The sequence below is a fragment of the Podarcis melisellensis genome (assembly GCF_964234715.1).
Source record: "Podarcis melisellensis genome assembly, chromosome: 4".
NCBI lineage: Eukaryota > Metazoa > Chordata > Lepidosauria > Squamata > Lacertidae > Podarcis > Podarcis melisellensis.
The window spans coordinates 95,321,697-95,339,121 of NC_138531.1; the positions used below are offsets into that span (position 1 = coordinate 95,321,697).

Consider the following 17,425-nt stretch of genomic DNA (forward strand, 5'->3'; position numbering starts at 1 on the left):
GCATGTGGAGGAGCGGAGACGCGAACCCGGTTCACCAGATTACGAGACTACCGCTCTTAACCACTACACCACGCTGGCCTGATACCCCTGCTTGCTCCAGTTGCCTACCCTGTCCCCCACACCTGACTATACTCCCTTTGCTTTGTACCCCCGCTCTCCGCCACAGCTTGCCCCAAGCCCCACTGACTTTTCAAGGAGCGGAGAGGTGCTTCACAGTGCGGCTTGCTAAACCGCTGTACAACGCAATGGCGCCAACTTTGGCCTCACACTCTGAGTGCCCAGCGTGGCCCGCCCACACTGTGATGTCATGACGCACATGTCGTGACATCATGACGCACGCTGTGGCGTCATGACATGATAGTGGGGGGCAAGCTCCAGTGGCACGTCGACTTGCCCTTCCCTCCCGAACGCCATTCTCTCTCTTCCTCCAACTCTGTGCTCCCTCTTCCGCTCCACACTCTTTCCATAGAGTGTGGTTCCTGCATGCCCGCCTCTGTGTTTTGTGGGTGCCCAGCCCCTATATGGGAAATTTTGTGGGTGCTCGTGTACCCAGAGGCCCGGGGAGATGGTGCCTATGGTGTGAAGCCTGCCTCCTGTTAAAATGCAGGGACATTTGATGGAGGGTGCAGGTGAACAGTGGTTTCCCAAAATCGCTTTATGAAGCGCACCTCCCATTGAACAATTCACCTGGGCCTGCCTGCCATTCCTTGTGCTGCACTTGGCGTGGGCACCTATTGTGGTCACACGCTACAATATATTACATTTCATATTTATGTGTACAGGAATATATATCGGTATCTGTATCTACACACACACACACGCACAAAGCTTCTACATGTAATTGCTCAGTTGTTCAATTTCTGGCCGAAAGTTCATGGACTAAATACAGTGGTACCTCAGGTTAAGTACTTAATTCGTACCGGAGGTCCATACTTAACCTGAAGCTGTTCTTAACCTGAAGCACCACTTTAGCTAATGGGGCCTCTTGCTGCTGCTGCGTCGCCGGAGCACGATTTCTGTTCTCATCCTGTAGCAAAGTTCTTAACCCGAGGTACTATTTCTGGGTTAGCGGAGTCTGTAACCTGAAGCGTATGTAACCTGAAGCGTATGTAACCCGAGGTACCACTGTATTTTGATTGTCCACACTATGAGAACTGTATTTTATACATCCCGAAGACTGGATTTTGTAAATATAATCCCACTGTTTCAGGCTTCTATGCTTGTGAGCTCCCCTCACCACTTTTCACGCACATAGGATCAGAAGATTGTGCTTCTGGTTTTAAGCAACCCACAGTTCCCCCATGACCTCTGAATTCAGGGACCTGTGAGCCATTTAAATGATGGCTAGTGAGAACAAGCTACAAAATAAATGGCTTCAGATCCTGGCTGTTCTCAAACCATGCTTTAAACTAACCACAGGCTTCTGAACCTTGTTCCACGTCACACGGAACCTTGGTTAGTTTAAACTTGAAAGCAACCATTCTCCTCTGGCATACGAGAGCAGCGGGGAGGAAGAAGTGTACAAACCTTGAGATTCACCATGGTACAAAACCAACCAGGTTTTCCTAATATTTATGAACTGGTCTACAGGCTATTCCCTGCATATAGTGGTGAGATATATTTCATCCTTATATTTTTTCAGAACTCGACAGGATGCCCATTGTGTCTTGAGAGTCTCGCATGCCAGCTGTTTAGTGAAGAGAATCATCTAGACAGAAGATTCTTTCTCATCCAAGAGCTTTGCTCTCTATGAAGCCTCACGGATGAGGACACTCCCGGCACGGCGACTGGAATTGTTGGGAGAGACTGCCCAGCAGTGCTTGGATTTGCACAGCTGACGTTACGCCGTAGACCAGCAATTCCCCATCTTTCTCCCTTTCTTCCCTGACTACTTCTTAGGAGATGCAGAATCAAGCTCAAGTAGATTGTATCTTGTCCACATGCACAAGGCACTGGACCATTCTTTGGAATCGCAAAAAGGCACCCACCTTTCGGACATTTTGGTTGGGTGTTTCTAGTGAAAATTGAGGGGTTCCTGCTGCAAGGTGCCACAAAAGTAGGGCTGTGCTGGCTCAGTGGAGAGGGGTCTACAGCCAGTCTTTTCCCCATAATGCCCCCTGCTGCAAACCTAATCATTACTTTAACTTTTTTCTATATATAAGAAAGATGAGTTTCTTAAGAAATAAAGGAGGTGAATTCCACACATTGAATCCCGTTCTGTTTACTTCTAAAGTTTGGTGTACCTTGATATGCTGGGTAGCTCTGGAATCACCAGAATTTACAGCATCCTGCTTTCAGCACTGACTCTTCTCCTTTGACCCAAGACTGGAAAATTCCGGGCACAACGTGAAAAATGCCTTTGCCAAACAACCCACCAGACCAAATATTCCTGATCAGGTCTTTCCACTGAATTTCCTCAGGTAGGAGGAAGTTCTGTTCGAAGTCCCCTCGAATGACAGTCTCTACAATCTTACCAACCGAGAAAAGTCACCCGACCCACTATGTTAAATAAATAAAAGGAATACGAAATAAACAGCCGTCAAAACCAAACCTCCTTAAATAAGTCCAGCTATTGCACATTTAAGCATTTCACACACACCCACACCCCTGCAGCGTACGTTACATCTCAAGTCAATCTATGCTTTTGCCCTTCAGGTTATTATTATTTTTGTTTCCTTTCGTGAAATGGGCTTCCTCTCCCCGGCCTTTTACATTTCATTTTGAAAACAAGCAAACAAAAAACGTCTTTCGCTTCTCATCTTCCGAAAAGAAAGAGAAAGAATGAAAGCTCCGAATCCACTAGATTTTTATGAGATCATTCCATTTCTGGCACGGGTCCATCTTGTCGCCGGTAATGTGTTTCAAAGGCCTTAAAACAAGCAGCGTGGAGCTTTCCCCTCCACACAGCCCTTGGCGTGTCCTGCCATTTTGGTTCCAATTTTCTTAAAAAACCACGCCGGAGTTTTGCTGTAGCCTCAGGGTGCCGGAAGATGCGTTGAGGCTTAAATCCAGGAGTGGGGAGAGGAAAGGGGAGGCGACGCAAAGGCTGTTCTCACAGATAGTCATCCTCGCTGGAAGGGGACGTCAGCCCACAGTCCTCGGAATCGGAGTCTGACATGCTTTCGGAAGGAGTCCGGCTCATCTTCCACACGTGGGTGGAGAAGGTCTTCCCCCAGCTGCAGGGGTATCCCACAGTCCTCAGCTGACAGAGTAACTCCAGGCCAAGAGGCCCGTGGCGCCTCTCACTTCACTTGCTGCTTTTTGTACTCCTCTGTTTGCTCATCGCCGTCAACATCTGGCTGATGTAAGACGTCAGGAGGTCATCCATCTTGTAGCCCTGGGGGAAGAGTCAAGAGGGACAAGGTTGACACACCCTGATAGTGTTAGAATTCCTGCTCCGTGACTCCAGTCATGGGATTGTTGTCTTTCACATGACGGTGTATGTTTTGACTCCACAGAGTGGAAAGTGATGGAGACAGGATGTTTATGTTACTGTGTTCCATGAAGTGGGACTATTGTCCTTGGTTTATTCGATACGATACGCTATATCTTTATTGTAATTGTCCCATACAGAACAATGAAACTGAAAAATCTACATAAGACATTCAAAACCCTCTAAAAACTCTGAAACCCCATTTTAAAATACAATACACTCCTATAGAGACTCCTTATACTGCGTTTAAAACCAGAATTGCATTTGGGTAGAAACCAAATGCTGTCTGGTGCTAGAGAGAGAGGGAGCCATGTTGCAGTGCTCCGTGTGTGTTAATATGTAAATAAAGTAGATTAGCCAAAATGCTGAGTTCCTGAGGTCTGTCACGCGGGATGCGCAAACTCTGCGGATCCCTAAGTGTGTCAATGTCTGTTGGCATCAGTTGCTGTGATGTTCGGGCTGAAGAAAGCTTTTGAAGCACCTGAACGATCGACCAGGAGGGAGAGAACATGCCAGTCAGGCATGTGTCTCTGCCAGGGTCCTACTCGAGTGTAGGACGAGCTCCTGACAGACAGCACCCCCCCAGTATGTTTCTGAGCACAATTCAAACCCCTAAATGTGTGGGATGTAAAGGTGCCGTCAAGTACAGCAATCCGACAGAGGACTAATGGCCTCCATGTTCTAACCGGTTGCTGTGACAACCAGTTTGTCCGTTGCTGGTAGTTTTGAAAGATAACTGCTCAGTTGCAGTCGCCTCAGGACCAACTTCCCTCTGGTATAGTTTATTTGCTTGTTATGTAACCTAAGCCTGCCTTCAGGTACGGTTCTGTAAACCTGAATGAATCTGAGAGGAAAATAGTTTTATATTAACATGTATCCGATTTGTGTGTGTACTCTCTAAGAGGGATTCAAAGGGATTTTTAACGAGGAAGGCATCTTTGCTAGTAGAACAACAAGCTGATCACTGCATAAACTTCTAAAGGGGATTGTTTAACTCTGCTAAAGTAAGGTTACCAGATTTTTTCAATGAATCCGGGGACACTTTTCAACTTCCATGGATCTTGTATAGGGACTGATTTCTAAATCCGGGGACTGTCCCCGGGAAACGGTGACATCTAGTAATCAAGTACTAAAGTAAACCTTCCCACAAAATGGCCTCGGCCCAGGATACCTGAAGGAGCGTCTCCACCCCCATCGTTCAGCCCAGACACTGAGGTCCAGCTTCGAGGGCCGTCTGGCGGTTCCCTCCTTGCTAGAAGTGAGGTTACAGGGAACCAGGCAGAGGATCTTCTCGGTGGTGGCGCCTGCCCTGTGGAACGCCCTCCCATCAGATGTCAAGGAAATAAACAACTATCTGACTTTTAGAAGACATCTCAAGGCAGCCCTGTTTAAGGAAGTTTTTAATGTTTGGTGTTTTATCGTGTTTTTAATATTCTTTTGGTAGCTGCCCAGAGTGGCTGGGGAAACCCAGCCAGATGAGCAGAATAATAATAATAATAATAATAATAATAATAATAATAATAATTTCTCCTCCGCCTCCTTGGGTAGGATCCTTCTTTCCAACCTCAGGTATCAAGGTGGGGTTCTGGATGTGGCCCCCCAGACCTCCCCAGCTGGCCCTCAAAATTCTCTCTTTTTTTTGCAACATAATTTTTATTGATTTAACATAAATAAAATTAAACAAACAATTTCATGTAATTCTACAAATTCATACTTAAGACTTCCTTCGACCTCTCCGTGAATCTTCCGTTATCTATTTCACATCAACTTTCGCATCTCTTAATATTTATTGACATTATTTCCTTCTTTACTACCCTTTTCCTTTAGACAATAATCTTGCTTTTCTCACAGAGTTCTTTTAAACCCTCCTAGCGTGATTTGTCCCTGACTTAGTTTATCCAGATAGTCCACAAATTTCCCCCAATCTTCTATAAACCTTTGATCTTTTAAGTATCTAACTTTCCCCGTCAATTTATCTAGTTCCGCATAGTTTAGTAATTTCTCCCTCCATTCTGCGATTGTCGGTATCTTCTGTTGTTTCCAATTTTGGGCAAGTAGGACTCTTGCCGCTGTTGTGGCATATTGGAAGAATTTGAAATCTTGACTCTTAATCTCTTTTCCTGACAAACCTAATAAGAAGGCCTCTGGTTTTTTCCCAAAAGTACATTTTAAAATACTCTTCATTTCCATATATATCTCTTCCCAGAAACCTTTAACTTTTTTACAGTCCCACCACATGTGGTAGAAGGTTCCCTCTTCTTCTCTGCACTTCCAGCATTTATTGCATGTTTTATACATTTTTGCTAATTTCGCCGGCGTAATATACCAACGATAAAACATTTTCATTAAGTTTTCCTTCAATGTTACACATGCGGTGAATTTGAGATTTTTCTTCCATAGTTTCTCCCATTCTTCGTAATAGATGTTATAGCCGAAGTCCCTTGCCCAGTGAATCATTACCGGCTTCACTTCCTCATCTATCAGGTTCCATTCTAACAACTGATTGTACATTTTTGATAAACTTTTATAGTCATTATTTACTATCTCAGTTTGGAATTTTGATTCTTTCTCTACATATCCTCTGTCTTTAATGTCTTTCTTAACTACTTCGTTAATTTGGAGATAGTGGAACCAATCAAACACCTTTTCCTTGACTTGGTCATAGGGTTTTAGTTTCCACTTCCCCCCTTCTTTAGTTAATAATTGCTCGTAGGTAATCCATTTATCATACATATTAACTTTTTTGACACTCGTGGCTTCTAATAGGGACATCCAATGCGGAATTTTTGGTTCCAGTAACGGTCTATTCCTCTCCCAGACTTCTATTAGAGGACCTCTAAATATGTGGCTTCCGAATCCCTTATGTACCTTCTTCTTCTCATAACATAGGTACGCGTGCCACCCAAATCTGTTATCGTGGCCTTCCAGATCCAGTAATTCTTTATTTTCTAATTTTATCCATGATTTTATCCAACACAGGCACGCTGCCTCGTAATATAATTTCAAATCTGGGAGTGCAAATCCTCCCCTTTCTTTTGCCTCTGTCAATAATTTAAACTGGATCCTTGGTTTTTTACCCTGCCATATGTACTTAGAGATCTCTCTTTGCCACTCTTTAAATATCCCGGTACCCTTAATAATCGGGATATTCTGAAATAGAAACAACAACCTTGGTAATACGTTCATCTTAATTATGGCTATCCTACCCCAAAAGGATAATTTCAGTTTTCCCCACGTTATCAGATCCCTTTTGATCTCCTTCCATGTCACTTCATAATTATTCTTAAATAGTTCTATATTTTTAGGGGTTATCCATATTCCTAAATATTTCACCTTTCTAGCCACCTCTATCTCTGTTTGTTGTTGTAGTTCTTCAATTATACCTCGATCAATATTCTTTGTCACTAATTTAGTCTTACTTTTATTTAACTTAAAACCCGCCACCGTACCAAATTGTTCTAATTCTTCCAAAACCTCTTTTATTGAGTTTGTCGGATCCTCTAATGTTATTAACAGATCATCCGCAAATGCTTTAACTTTGTATTCGTTTCGTCCAATTGTTATCCCCCTTATCTTCTTATTTTGTCTTATTGAGTTTAATAACACTTCCAAAACAGTTATGAACAACAATGGGGATAACGGGCAGCCCTGCCTCGTCCCCTTCTCTATCTTTATTTCATCTGATGCCACGTTATTTATAATCAATTTCGCTTTTTGCTCGGTGTAAATTGCTTTTATGCCGTTAAAAAACTCTGTACCCACCTCCATATGTTCTAGTTGTTTTAATAAGAAATCCCAGTTTGTATTGTCGAACGCTTTTTCTGCGTCCACAAATACCAATATAGCTTGTTTGTCACTTTTAGCTGATAGATATTCTATAATATTTATTGTATTTCTTATATTGTCCTTCATCTGCCTCCCAGGTAAAAATCCTGATTGATCTCCATGAATATAGTCAAGCAGTATAGTCTTCATCCTATTTGCCAATATTCCTGTATAAATTTTATAATCTATATTTAACAATGAAATTGGCCTGTAGTTTTTGACTTGTGATAGATCTACATCTTGCTTTGGAATTAGTGTTATGAATGCCTCTTTCCAAGTCTCTGGTATTTCTCTTTCTTTTAAAATGTTGTTTATCACTTCTTTTAATGGAGATAGTAGTACATCTTTCATTTCCTTATAATAGCTAGCCGTAAATCCGTCCGGGCCTGGTGCTTTCCCTCTTTTTAGCTCTTTTATAGCTTTTTCTATTTCCTCCGTCTCTATTGGGGTATTCAGTTGTTCTTTTTTCTCTACTGATATCTTTTGCACCTTTTTGTCCTTTAAGAATCTTTCTATTTTCCTCAGGTTAAATCTCTCTCTATCTTTATATAGACCACTATAGTAATCTACAAATGCTTTCCTTACTTCTTTGGGATTGGTTTTCTCTTCTCCATCTACTATTATTCTGTTTATTGTACTCTGTTCTTTCCTCTTTTTTATCTGCCATGCGAGCAATTTTCCAGATTTATTTGAAAATTCAAAACTTTTCAGCCTCAGTTTTTTAATATTCCACTCTACTTCTCTATTTATTAACATCGCAAATTGAGACTGCAATGCCTTAATATTCTCTTTCACTCTCTGATTATTTGGTTTTTGAATTAATTTTTGTTCGTTTTCCATTATCTGTTTCAATATCTCTTTTTTCCATTTTTCTCTACCTTTATTTTTAATCGCATTTTGCTGGATGAAGAAGCCCCTCATCACAGCTTTGCTTGCGTCCCATACCACCTTTATTTTAGTACCTTGGTTCATATTTTCCTTAAAGTATTCTATTAACCTTTTCTGGGCTTTTCCTATCATTTCTTGGTCATCCAACAGATAATCTTTTAGTCTCCACCTGAAAGTTCTTTCTTCCAGGTCCTTCAGCTCTAGTTTTATTGGATTGTGGTCAGATAAAGTTTTAGCTTGGATTTCCACCTTTAAAATTCTTGGAGTTAACTCATTTGAGGTCCAGATCTGGTCAATTCGGGACAACGACTGATTGGGTTCAGAGTAATACGTGAACTGTTTTACCAACGGGTGTCTAAGTCTCCAGCTATCAATCAGGTTGCAATTCTTGACTAATGAGAAGAAGGTTCTGGGTAACTTTCCATCTTTGCCGCTTCCTTCTCTCAATCTATCCATTTCTAGGGAGACCACCCCGTTCATGTCCCCCAGTATTATCATTTTCTGGTCTACGTACTCTAGTAGTTTTTCTTCTAGTTTTTTAAAAAAGGCAGACTTGTTATCATTTGGAGCATATATCCCGATAATGATTAAATTTTCCCCTTGCCACTTTATTTGAACCCCCATAATACTTCCCTCCTCATCCTTAAAAATTTGTTGTGCCTCAATTTGCCTTTTGACATATATGACCACCCCTCTCTTTTTATCTTTATCAGAGGAGATAAACTCATTTCCCAGTCTTTTATTTATCAGAACTCTTTTATGTCTTTTTGCTATATGTGTCTCTTGTAGACAAATGATATCCGAGTTTTCTTTTTTTAATGTTTGTTCAATTTTATTTCGTTTTTTCTTGTCATTCATCCCATTAATATTCCAGCTAATAATTTTTAATACCATGGTAAATAAGTTTAATCCTGTTTATCTCCTTTTTGTACTTGAACTACCTTCTTACACTTCCTGATCGTCTTCCCCTCCTCCTCTGTTTTCTACTTCTTCCTCAGATTCCGTACCGCCCGCTGCTTCTTCTCCCTTTTCTTCTTCTTTTCCTGTTCTCAATTCTTTATATTTCCTCAGAAATTTCCCCGTTTCCTCTGGGTTTGTCAACCTGTGCCTTTTACTCCTATAGATAAATGAGATCCCTTCCGGGAATTCCCATTTGAACTCTATGTTATTTTTCTTTAACGTTTGCACAAGAACTTTATAAGGATCTCTACGTTTCAATATTCTTATTGGTATGTCTTTGAAAATTATTATGTAATTTCCATTAATGCACAATCTTTTTTCTCTGTTTTTTTGCAAAATCATATTTCTCAATTCCTTATCTTTAAAAGTAGGCCCTCAAAATTCTCAAGCCACCACCCTGTCTGACACCCCGAGTCTTTGGCCTGGTTGATGTTTCTCCTTGAACGTGCCTGGAATGTGGCCTTACAAGGAAGTGGGCAATCTATTTTGCACCGATCCATATCCTCCAACATTCCTCCGATGAAAATAGGGACAACCTGCCCCCTAATAATATTAATTATAATTTTATTATTTATACTCTGCTCATCTGACTGAGTTGCCCCAGTCACTCTGGGCGGCTTCCAGGATCCATAAAACATAATAAACTTTTTTTAAAAACCCTTCCCTAGACAGGTGTGCCTTCAGGTTGTATAGTTACTGATCTCCTTGGCTTGGGGGTTGCATAACTCCATACCCTCCAACATTTCTCTGATGATAATAAGGGCACAGAAGGGACGCGGGTGGCGCTGTGGGTTAAACCACAGAGCCTAGGATTTGCCAATCAGAAGGTCGGCGGTTCAAATCCCCGTGACGATGTGAGTTCCCGTTGCTTGGTCCCTGCTCCTGCCAACCTAGCAGTATGAATGCACATCAAAGTGCAAGTAGATAAATAGCGGGAAGGTAAACGGTGTTTCGGGGCGCTGCTCTGGTTCGCCAGAAGCGGCTTAGTCATCCTGGCCACATGACCCGGAAGCTGTATGCCGGCTCCCTCGGCCAATAAAGCGAGATGAGTGCCACAATCCCTGGGTTTCGCCGCTCGCGCATGTGCAGATGGTCAAAATGATGTCATGCATATGCGCAAAAGCGGCAAATCACGACCTGAGCACGCGCAGACGCAGGTTACGTTCGCTTCAGGATGTGAACAGGGCTCCAGAACAGATCCCATTCATATCCAGAGGTACCACTGTATTTTACTTTTAAAAGACAACTGAAGGTGGCCCTGCTTAGGGAAGTTTTTAATGTCTGACGCTGCATTGTTTTTAATATTCAGTTGGAAGCCGCCCAGAGTGGCTGGGGAAACCCAGCCAGATGGGCAGGGTATAAATAATAAATTATTATTGTTGTTGTTGTTGTTGTTGATTGGCCACCGGCCTGATCCAGCGGGCTCTTCTTATATTGGTATGAGTGTATCTAAACTAGGTTTGTGGGGTGGGTCTGGCCAGCATTCCACATCATCTCCCCACCACCTTGGGGACCAGGTTTGGTCGGGAGGCGGTGCCATTGACCTGCCAGTCACCTGACATCACAATGGCACCAGGCGGCCATTTTAAAACTCAACCCATGGAGGCCAACTCAATGCCCACAAAGCATGACCAACAGCGGATGGCCAAGGCCTTAGAGGAACTATGTAGAGGCTCCACAGTCTGAAGGTCCATTTTCCTCCGCGTTTGGGAACTGTGCGCTCCTGAAAGCATTTTGGGTGACTTACCAGCGAAGTCTCGCAGAGCAGCTTGCTCCCCCGCACCAGGTTGCCGATGGTGATGTGGAAATAGGTGTTGCCGCTGCTCCAGTTGGAGATCTTTGTGAAGGGGTGCGTGATGAGAATATCCTGGGGACATGGGGAAGGAAGTCAGGAGTGTCACCACAGACCCGACTCTGGACCCTGTCTCCCCACTCCATCAACTCAGCCTTCAGCAACTCCATGGAAACAAGGGATCCACCACACACGGTCATGGGAGGCTTAGACAGGACACTCAATGGTAGGGCCGGGGGGAAATGATTCGGCTCATCTGCACTTCCTGAAATGACGTGTGAAACTCACATTTCTCCAGGTTTTGTGATGCTGTTTTCTAGCCAAAAGTAGTATATAAATATGGGAACATTAGGCATTGGTTGGTGGGCATCTATCTGTCTGTCTCGAGACACAATGGAAAGCACCTCTGGCAGTGAAGTGAAACCACTGCCTTAGCAGTACTGAAGTGAGCTCCCCGGGTGCAAACCTGGGTAGTTTCAGTGTAAATGTGCATAAAAATGCATATATTGGTGAAACTGACATTAGGGAAAATTGCATACAAGAATGTGCATTGTAGGAGAAATACATTCCAAAAGGTTGATGAATTTTTGGGACTTTAAAAGCAGCTATCACAAAGTGATGCACAAATGCGTTGAACTGAATATAAGATCAAAAAACTGAAGCGCGCAAGTAGAGCCATCACCTTGCCAACAAAGGTCCGTATAGTAAAAGCTCTGGTTTTCCCAGTAGTGATGTATGGAAGTGAGAGCTGGAGCATAAAGAAGGCTGATCGCCGAAGAATGGATGCTTTTGAATTCTGGTGCCGGAGGAGACTCTGGAGAGTCCCATGGACTGCAAGAAGATCAAACCTCTCCATTCTGAAGGAAATCAGCCCTGAGTGCTCACTGGAAGGACAGATCCCGAAGCTGAGGCTCCAAGACTTTGGCCACCTCATGAGAAGAGAAGACTCCCTGGAAAAGACCCTGATGTTGGGAAAGATGGAGGGCACAAGTAGAAGGGACGACAGAGGATGAGATGGTGGGACAGTGTTCTCGAAGCTACAAACACGAGTCTGACCAAACTGCGGGAGGCAGTGGAAGACAGGAGTGCCTGGTGTGCTCTGGTCCAGGGGGTCACAAAGAGTCGGACACGACTTAACCAGTAAACAACAACAAGTCAGCGATAGAGTGCAGGGAAAAGGCCTTTAGGTTCCATCTCATCATCTACATCATGTAGGTGAAACTTTTTGGCTGTAGGCTGACTTTGACAGATGGGCAGGGCAACACACCTGTCAATCTTGATACTTTGCATGGATGACAGAGAAGCTTTAGGGAAGCTGCATGAAAGACTTGCCTTACCTTGGTTTTGCGATCAATGAGGCTGACGCCGTGCTTGTTGATGGCGATCAGGAGGAGTTCTGGGTAATTTGGATCAGTTGTTTGCTGTTTGGAGTGCAAAGGTAGAGACATGTTAAAGGACTGGGGTGGGGGGTGGGAATGACATGCACATGCCAATCACCCTGCCCCTCTCATTTTTTTTTTTAAAGTAAGGGGTTTTTGTGTGTGTTGCTTTTTCACTGTGTGATGCCAACATTTTTGTCTGTGTTTCATTTGTTTGGCGTGTGCATGCAGATGTTTTGTCTTGTTTTCTGGCTGGGAGGACACTGCCTGCTTCAGTTCTGTGGGATGGCAGAGGGCCTTCTCGGTGGTGGTGCCCGCCCTGTGGAACACCCTCCCATCAAATGTCAAGGAAATAAACAACTATCTGACTTTTAGAAGACATCTGAAGGAAGCCCTGTTGAGGGAAGTTTTTAATGTTTGATGTTTTATTGTGTTTTTAATATTTTCTTGGGAGCTGTCCAGAGTGGCTTGGGGATGGGTGGTGTGTGTGTATATGTGTATGTGTGTACATATAAATAAAATTCGGTACATACAACAATTCAAAGATCGGGGACCCCTGGCTGCCCGTCTAGTAACTGATTGGGTTTCATTTATTTATTTAATAAAATTTATACACCCCTTGATTGTTAACAAAAGGAAAGAAAACACCTCAAAGTGGTTTACAAACAAGAAAACAGTATAATCTAAGGGGGAAAAAAAATCCCAACCCTACTTTTAAACATACACAAGTGAAAGCTGATTAACATCACCTCCACTCTCTAAGCATCAGGGTAGGTAAAGGTAAAGGGACCCCTGACCATTAGGTCCAGTCATGACCGACTCTGGGGTTGTGGCGCTCATCTCGCTTTATTGGCCGAGGGAGCCGGCGTTTGTCCGCAGACAACTTCTGGGTCATGTGGCCAGCATGACTAAGCCACTTCTGGCATTTTGGTAAATAAATCCTGCGTCCAGTCAGGCTTCCCTGCGTGGCTCTGCTGGGGAGCTGACCTGGCAGGAGAGCAGAGTAGCAGCGGTCCTGCGTCCGTGTGAGATGAGGAATAAATCAAGTCCAGAGACAGTTCAGTCTTATCTCTAGAAGCGTTTATTTACAAAGCAGTAAACCCATCAGAAACTTCCGACATTTCTCTGTGCTCCAAAAGCACACTCGCAGCCTCCGAGCTGAGCTGCGTCTCAGGCAGAAGCAAAAGCAAGTCTGCACAGTGACACAGACTGTGACGCACTTCTCTGCGTTAAGCTCCTCCCAGATACAGGACACCACAGAGTTTTAACCTTGTCAGTTCCAAACTCCACATGGCAAACCAGAGCAGCGCACGGAAACGCTGTTTACCTTCCTGCCGGAGCGGTACCTATTTATCTACTTGCACTTTGATGTGCTTTTGAACTGCTAGGTTGGCAGGAGCAGGGACCGAGCAACGGGAGCTCACCCCATCGCGGGGATTTGAACCGCCGACCTTCTGATCAGCAAGTCCTAGGCTCTGTGGTTTAACCCACAGCGCCACCCACGTCCCTTTGAAAGCATCAGGGTAGGCTTGTCTAAATGTCAATGTTTTTTGTACGCACTGAAAAAGAGTACAGTGAAAAAGGGCCTGCTTTATCTCAATAGGCAGGGAGTTCCGAAGAGTAGATGCTGCCACCCTAAATGATCTACCAATTTATCTGTGTATATATTATTTTTTGTTATTTGTACCACACTCCGGGGATTATGAACGAAAGGCAAGAATACAGATTTTGTCACGAAAAGAACCAAGCAAGCAAGCAAATATTTCTGATACCCGTTGTCCCACCCTAGATCCCTGGACCCTCCAGATGACATAAAGAAGCACCCATATTCACCTTCACTTCGAAGAAAGCAGATCCAAACGTAGGCCACTTGAATACAATCTTCAGGAAGGCAAGCTTGGCTTCTTCTCTCGTTTTGCCAGCGTGCTTGTTGAAATAGGCCACAATGGACTGCACAGAAAGAGTAAAAAATATTTCGGTTTCTCATTCTTCTAAATTTGAAGTTCAATTTCCTACATTTCCTCCACATCAATTTGCGTTTGTTTTTTTAAAGTCCTCATGAAAATTCACCAGCATTTTGGGGTGAATTTATAATTTTAATGCAATTTTGCCTCAAGTTCACTTTTTGCAAAGCAATTGCCCACAAACAATGCATTTTATATGCATTTATTTGCACATTTCACCCTAGGATATGCATTTTTGTACATATTAATTCAGTTGTGATTCCTGCATTGCGGGGGGTTCAACTAGATGACCCTTTGGGTCCCTTAGCATTCTAAGATACTACGATTCTATGATTCACTGCACTGGAAAAACAAAAAACAAAAGTGCTGATTTGAAAAGATGACTGTGTTTCAATTTGTGTATCGTATCAGAAAGTGAGAATTGGGGGGGACTGCGCTGAAAATCAACCGACGAACAACAACACAGAATAAAATGCCTCTTGCATGTTAATAGACATACGGATTTGTTAAACATGATAGAAAGTCCTACACCAGTGATTGTGATGAAGATAAGGGGTTAAGATTGGAACTATGAGATGGAGAGAAAAGTAGGAACAAGTTAAAGATATATTCTCCTGATCAGCCAGAACATGGGAAGTCCTTCTAATTTTTTTTTTTAATTTGGAACGTACAATTGGCTTTATGATTTGTATTATGATGTGGCAAGATTTGATTTGACATGCATGTCATGAATGAAAAATTAATAAAAATTATTTTTAAATAAAGAAAAGTGAGAATTAGGTATGTTTGCATTTAAATGCAAATGGAACTGAATTCTACCTCCATCCGAACAAGCAATCAAGGACACCAACCACATACTGTATTTTTCGCTCTATAGGACGCACCGGACCATACGAGGGGGAGAACAGGGGAAAAAAATTCTCCCCCTCTCTGCTCCGCGCCCCTTCAGCGAAGTGGCAGGAGAAACGGAGCCCCTTCCATTTCTCCTCCGCTTCGCTGAAGGGGCGCTGGGCAGAGAGGGAAAACTGTGCTGCGCCTCTCCAGCGAAGCCAAGCGAAGCCTGGAGAGCAAGAGGGATCGATGTGCACTGACCCCTCTTGCTCTCCAGGCTTCAGGCGGCTATCCGCAAGCCCCCGGAGCGCATCGGGAACTCCCACTGCTCTCCGAAGGCTTGAGAATAGCAGCCTGAAGCCCCCTGAGCACAGTGTCAGTTCGCGCTGCACTCCGGGGGCTTCAGGCTTCTCCTTTTGAGCTGCGGGGCTGGGGCAGGGGAAGCCCAAGCTTCCACTGACCCCAGCCCCCAGAACAGGTCGGGGAGCGGTGGTCCTTTCTCCCTCCTGGGGAAAAGCTTGCAAGAGCCACGCGAAGCTTGTGTGCAGCTCTTGGGGGCTTTTCCTGCCTGCCTCCCCATGCATTCGCTCCATAGGACGCACAGACTCCCCCCTTAGTTTTTAAGAGGGAAAAAGTGTGTCCTATGGAGCAAAAAATACAGTAATCTGTTAGCAATTTAAATGATATTAGAGATCCGCCTTTTCGATCTGGGAGCTGGCAGTGCTGCTGAAGACGTGCAGGTGGGGTGAAAAGGGTGCAACTGGGACATTGGGGTGGGTGGGTGGTGCTGGAGCAGACCTACCCTCTTCCAGTCATCTGGAGACAGCTGCCGAATGAGAGACTCAGGCACCAGCTCCTTGAGGAGTTTGGGAATGGTGGGGAAATAGGACTTGTCGTCTTCAAACTTCACCCTATAGATGAGGGCCCCAAGTTGCAGGACTTCCTCCCTGGAGCATTTATGGTAGCCGCGAAGGTACTTTGGTAATTCCTGCACCAGAGCAAGAGAGACAGAGCATTTTGCAAAGCCACACCAGGAAAAAAGACGGCTCTGCCCGTAGAGATGGAGAGCACCGTATTCTTCCGTGTATAAGACGACATTTTTTCCCTTAGAAACAATAGGCAAAAATTACGGGTCGTCTTACACATGGATAGCAGAGGGGGGACGGGCGATTGGTGGTGTGATAGGAATTTTGAGGTCTTAGATATATGTTAAATGTTCATAAGTGTACCAACCAAGCACATACATAGATCAGCACAGGAAGACCGACCTGGAACCATTTTAGATTCCCAAACTGTCCCAAGCAGACCAAATGTTTTCTCTACAAGGTCAAAGGAAAATGGAAAAGCCTCCCCATTGTCTTTTCCTTCACAAATCCTGTCTTAAGGGTATGTCTGTGTTTGAATAGGGTGTGAGCCTGTGACCTGACTCAGAAGCTAAGTATTTATCATTACTAAGTATTTATCTTTACAAAAGACTGGCCAGGCTCCCCAGGATATCCAATCAAGTAACTTGCCAGACAGGAGATAAACAGTGACAGGAGAAAAACAACATTCAAATTTCTGTTTTAGACCACCTTTTCTGTGGTGTATGTATGATGTTTCTGGGGGTGGTCTTGATCTACAGGGTGGCAATTTCAAAAGTCTATATAAGGCCTTGCGCGCTGTTGTTCTGGATTCCTCCTCCCTCCTGTGTGTGAGGGGAGCACCCTGTTGCAACAGTTCAATAAAGATCAAGCTTACTAGCTGCTTTGCTTCTCAATATTCTCTGGTTGGCCTCTGTTATTTTCTCCTACCAATAGGGAACCTATATGGTAAGGACTCTATATCGGCTCTTGGATACTCCATAAGGGCAAAGGGCAATTTTTGTTTACCGCAGTGGCAGTGGCCAGCAGGAGATTGGCAGCGGCGGTTGGGCGTGTGATTGGTTGCTGTGGCAAGGCCCGCTGGTGACTGGCTGCGGCAACCGGGCAGTTGATTTACGGCAGCAGCAAGGCGTGCATGCAACCGGCTATGGTTGCGTTGAGTGGGCAGGTGGGCTTTTGGCAGCAAGTGTACAAACAATGTGTGCGGTTTTCAGTGGCGGGCAGGCTGTAGAGCGATTGGCGGCCATGACCCCCCCCCAGAAAAGGTCAACAACTCTGGGCAGTCTCCCCCCCCAAAAAAAAACCTCACCAAGTTTGGGCAATTTTGTTGTTGCGGTCCCAAAAAACAGGGGTCATCTTATACAAGGGGGCATGTTATACAACGAAAAATACGGTATATCTTTCTTTCATAGTTTCTGGATGGGTTCAAGGGATGGTGTCTTGCAAAAAGCCTGGAAGAGTCTGTTGTTGCCTCTGACAAAAAGTGAACG

General features: G+C 44.1%; 2 protein-coding genes across 4 annotated transcripts in view; one reads left to right on the forward strand and one right to left on the reverse strand.

The window, feature by feature from the left end:
* The window catches only part of GDPD4 (glycerophosphodiester phosphodiesterase domain containing 4), a 37,594-nt gene extending 35,393 nt beyond the window's left edge, over positions 1-2,201 (forward strand). For all 3 annotated transcript variants that reach the window (XM_081909868.1, XM_081909869.1, XM_081909867.1), the window contains one exon: positions 1,643-2,201. In XM_081909868.1, coding sequence (XP_081765994.1) covers positions 1,643-1,671 — 29 coding nt within the window. In that variant the 3' untranslated portion in view covers positions 1,672-2,201. The remainder of the gene's footprint in view (positions 1-1,642) is intronic.
* A 338-nt stretch (positions 2,202-2,539) lies between these two features.
* The window catches only part of MYO7A (myosin VIIA), a 146,286-nt gene continuing 131,400 nt past the window's right edge, over positions 2,540-17,425 (reverse strand). The window contains 5 exon segments of the mRNA XM_081910242.1: positions 2,540-3,337; positions 10,854-10,973; positions 12,236-12,319; positions 14,111-14,227; positions 15,875-16,060. Coding sequence (XP_081766368.1) covers positions 3,248-3,337; positions 10,854-10,973; positions 12,236-12,319; positions 14,111-14,227; positions 15,875-16,060 — 597 coding nt within the window. The 3' untranslated portion in view covers positions 2,540-3,247.